This window comes from Solanum dulcamara, chromosome 2 (genome assembly GCF_947179165.1).
Source record: "Solanum dulcamara chromosome 2, daSolDulc1.2, whole genome shotgun sequence".
NCBI lineage: Eukaryota > Viridiplantae > Streptophyta > Magnoliopsida > Solanales > Solanaceae > Solanum > Solanum dulcamara.
In genome coordinates, this window is record NC_077238.1 from 58,298,115 (window position 1) to 58,301,914 (window position 3,800).

Consider the following 3,800-nt stretch of genomic DNA (forward strand, 5'->3'; position numbering starts at 1 on the left):
GATAAAATGATCCTAATATTCTTGTTTTGAAAGTGTGAGCTTAGGCCTCTAGCCTAGATATCATAGGGTACGCACTAAAAGGTTCTCTTTTATGGAAATGGGATCTGCTTTATTTGACATCTCATAATAATAATAATAATAATAATAATAATAATAATAATAATAATAATAATAATAATAATAATAGGTAAATAATTGCATACACCATGTTAGTTACATGATCCCCTTAATACTATATGGTAGGGCAAAGTCATAATTTGAAGTTGAGATGGTTGTCTCATGTACAATTTGTCTTTAAATAAACAATTCAAAATACCTTATCTTGTTTTGTCTCTTTGCCTTTTCCTTAATACTATAGCCAAGTACACATATATATGATGGGATTGGGTTTCCCCTTGTATAAAATAAAATTCCAAGAAATTGTCTCTTTTTTTACTCATTATTATTATTCTTTCAAGAAGAGAAGAAATGGAAGGGGAGGATGGTTTTTCAGGGGAAATAGATGGTAAAGTTTTTCAAAAGAGTTTTGTTCAAGTTCAGAACATATTGGATCAGAATAGGCTGTTAATCAATGAGATTAATCAGAACCATGAGTCCAAGATCCCTGACAATTTGAACAGGAACGTTGGTTTAATTAGAGAACTCAACAACAATATCAGAAGAGTTGTTGACCTTTATGCACATCTTTCAGGTTCTTTCAACAAATCAATTGATGTTTCATCTCAAGGAGACTCATCTGGAAGGCCAACTCAAAAAAGGACTAGGCCTCTTTAGACATTCAAGATTGATTTGAGGTCCGGTAAATTAGATTGTAGTATAGCCTCTTCCTTCCCACTAGTCAACATTCTAATAATGATATGTGTAGAATCTGCAGATCTAATTGAAACAAGAATTTTAATTTCTAGTAGTAATTTTCTTTTATTTTGTCTATATTTTAAAATTAATTGACTCTATAGTTTGGGAATTGTTGTTGTTGTTGTTGTACACTGTAATGAGGCCAAAGATATTGATTCTTGTAAAAGAGGATGGATGTTGTAAGCTTTTTAAACTTTTTCTGTTTAGATTATTTGCAAAGTTTCTTCATCTCTCCCTCTTTTAATGGACTTTCTTTGAGCAGAGTAAAGGAGATGCTCTCAAATTCTCTGTGGAAAAGCAGCTTTAGATTAACATGCAATTTTTCGGATCTGTGTTTGTTTATCATATTTGGATTAAAATTTCAACTTAAAATTTCGATTTGTATCAACTTTAAATTTGTCATTTCAAAGTTCCTACAGTTTAAAAGTTAGCCCATTATTTCAGATTTTGAAAGAAAAAACCCTCATTTTATTACAAAAGTAATTAGCCAACTTCTACTTTGCCCCTTTCACAAAAAAATAAAAAGAAAAAACTAAAGTTGGTGTTACGGCGAAGAATCTCTCATTGTCATTAATTTAGGCAGAATTGGGGAAATTTGATACTAAATCTATTTTAATTTATTTATTTGATTTTTACGTAATATAAAATTTTAAAAAATATGTCAAGTAAAAAGTTGAAATTTAAGAATTATAAAAAATACTTTCTTTTTTGGAATGAACCAAAAAAAAAAATTAAAACAAAGAGGATAATTCTTTACAAATTTTGAATTTTTATGATAATTTACTTGCAAAACTTGTGACCATATATAATTTCAATATCAAATCAACATAATCCGAATCAATAATTTCAAGTTCTAAGTCCAAACACCAACGAACTCATTTTATTTCCAATCACACAGCACTACAAGATCAGAATCTAAATAGGAAATGATGTGTCTTTTGACCAATTTTTCAATAAAACTTTCCTCCATTTATTTATGTTTATTGTTGTTCCATCCAATGAGAATATCTTGGAGAGAATTGATAGGGAAAGATATAGATTCTATGGATGAAAATAAATAAATAAATAAATTAAAAAGCAGTTTGTAAGTTAGTTTAAAGTCTAAAGCAATAGAGTTCCAAGAGGGACAGATAATATATGTGTGAACTGACAAGTGACTCTCCTTTTAGATGCTACTCAACTTCTTTGTGCTTATCCCCAACACAGAGTTTCTTTCTAGTTGCCTTTTATTCGCTTTCCTCTTTCATTTGGTGAGCAAAGTATCCAATAATGTATTCACAGGTACCACAAAATTTAGTATTGAAAAAAAAAAACTTAAATAATGTCATTGAACTTTTAAAAATAACTTAATTATATCATCCGTCAATAATTGAGTTTATTTATGTCATCATCATAACACATTTGATTTATTCATGCCACTAACCACTAACAAAGCTCTATTACTATCAAATTTTGTCAATGACATTGTCTAAACCCTTCATTGCTTACCAATCCTCACTCCCTTTTATGAGTGACACTAGTCAAGTGTACTCGGCGTGTATGTAGACTTCTATTAATTAAAAAATGTATACTCTGTAAAAAGTACATTTTCAACTTATAAATATATGTGTTGATAGCATGTTACGTATAGTTCAAATAAGAAAATATTTAATGCAAAAAAAAATTGGTAGATATAAAACTTATCAATATTAGGGAAAAATAAAAAAGTTAAGAATTAAAAGTTATTACTTTTAATTAATTTTAAATTCTTACATATTAAGATAATAATTAAATGACAATTATATAAAAAAAATAATAAATAATAATTTTATCTATTGTAGAGTCCTAAAATGATTTGAAAGTGTGAACATTATTAGGACAATAACTATCAAGAAAAACTACCGACATTAATTTTCTTAATATTAACAATAGTTATCCTATATTTTTCTATATTTTAGGATAAGAAAATCTACCGAGATAATTCTTCTAATATTAAAAATAAACATGTAATAATTTCTTTTCATATATTTTCTTCCCGTATATTTAGGAGTTCTCATTTTCTCACGTTTAAAGCAAAATTAACAGTTTTTTTCACATATTTCTCCCATATATATAAAATTAGATAAGTATGGCGTGTGCTATCACGGGCCCAACGTGTAGTCTTATTCATGGTCTAAAATTGATTAATATAAATGATCAAATAACAAATAAACACCATTATATAAAGTAAATAAAAATAAGTAGCAGTCAAATCTCTATATATTTTGTGAATGTCATACTACTGCATGTTGAAGGGGAATAGTTATGTAGTTGAACATTTACATATATGGGAGTATTAATTACATACACATGTATATATACTATTTATAGATGAGACATTAACAGATGCATCTTTTATGCTTGTGATCAATTTATTCTGGATCGTCTTTGATCAAAATCACATGTTACATTAAAAATTAGGATGAAGAACATAGAATATGACAGAAAAGAAAAGAAAAATCAAAGGCCAGAGCAACACATACAACAGAGAGTTCTGGAAAAAAAAAACATAGCAGACTCGAAGGTCGATAGAGAAGTAGAAGAAGAAAGAAACGATGCTTAGCTAGAACTCAATCATCGGAGAAGACGTGAAACCCTAGCAGTCTGAAATGAATAATTTTGATGTCAAACTTCTTTTTGTTTAGAAATAAGCCTTTTAAAATATTAAAAATATAAAAGAGAGAGGCTTCATACTACTTCACGTTTAACCTCGCTTTCTCATTGAAGCACTCACTTCTATAAGGTGGTTCACTTCAGCACCTTGCAACATTGTTATACCGTTTTGCAACAGTTCCCTTCTTAAAGTAACAAAGCAGTTGCTTTCCTGGACACTAACTCTTATCACAACAAATGAGGTATGAAACTAAAATTATTAGATACTTAGATATGTTTCAAGTCTAATGTAGCTCTTTCTATTTAAGTACTAT

General features: G+C 28.5%; 1 protein-coding gene across 1 annotated transcript; it reads left to right on the plus strand.

The window, feature by feature from the left end:
- Positions 1 to 320: 320 nt before the first annotated feature.
- On the plus strand, positions 321 to 1,023 carry LOC129876247 (protein ELF4-LIKE 3-like). Its single transcript, XM_055951627.1, has one exon. It carries the CDS (start codon positions 469 to 471, stop codon positions 772 to 774), a length of 306 nt encoding a protein of 101 aa, XP_055807602.1. The 5' UTR covers positions 321 to 468; the 3' UTR covers positions 775 to 1,023.
- The last annotated feature ends 2,777 nt before the right edge of the window (positions 1,024 to 3,800 follow it).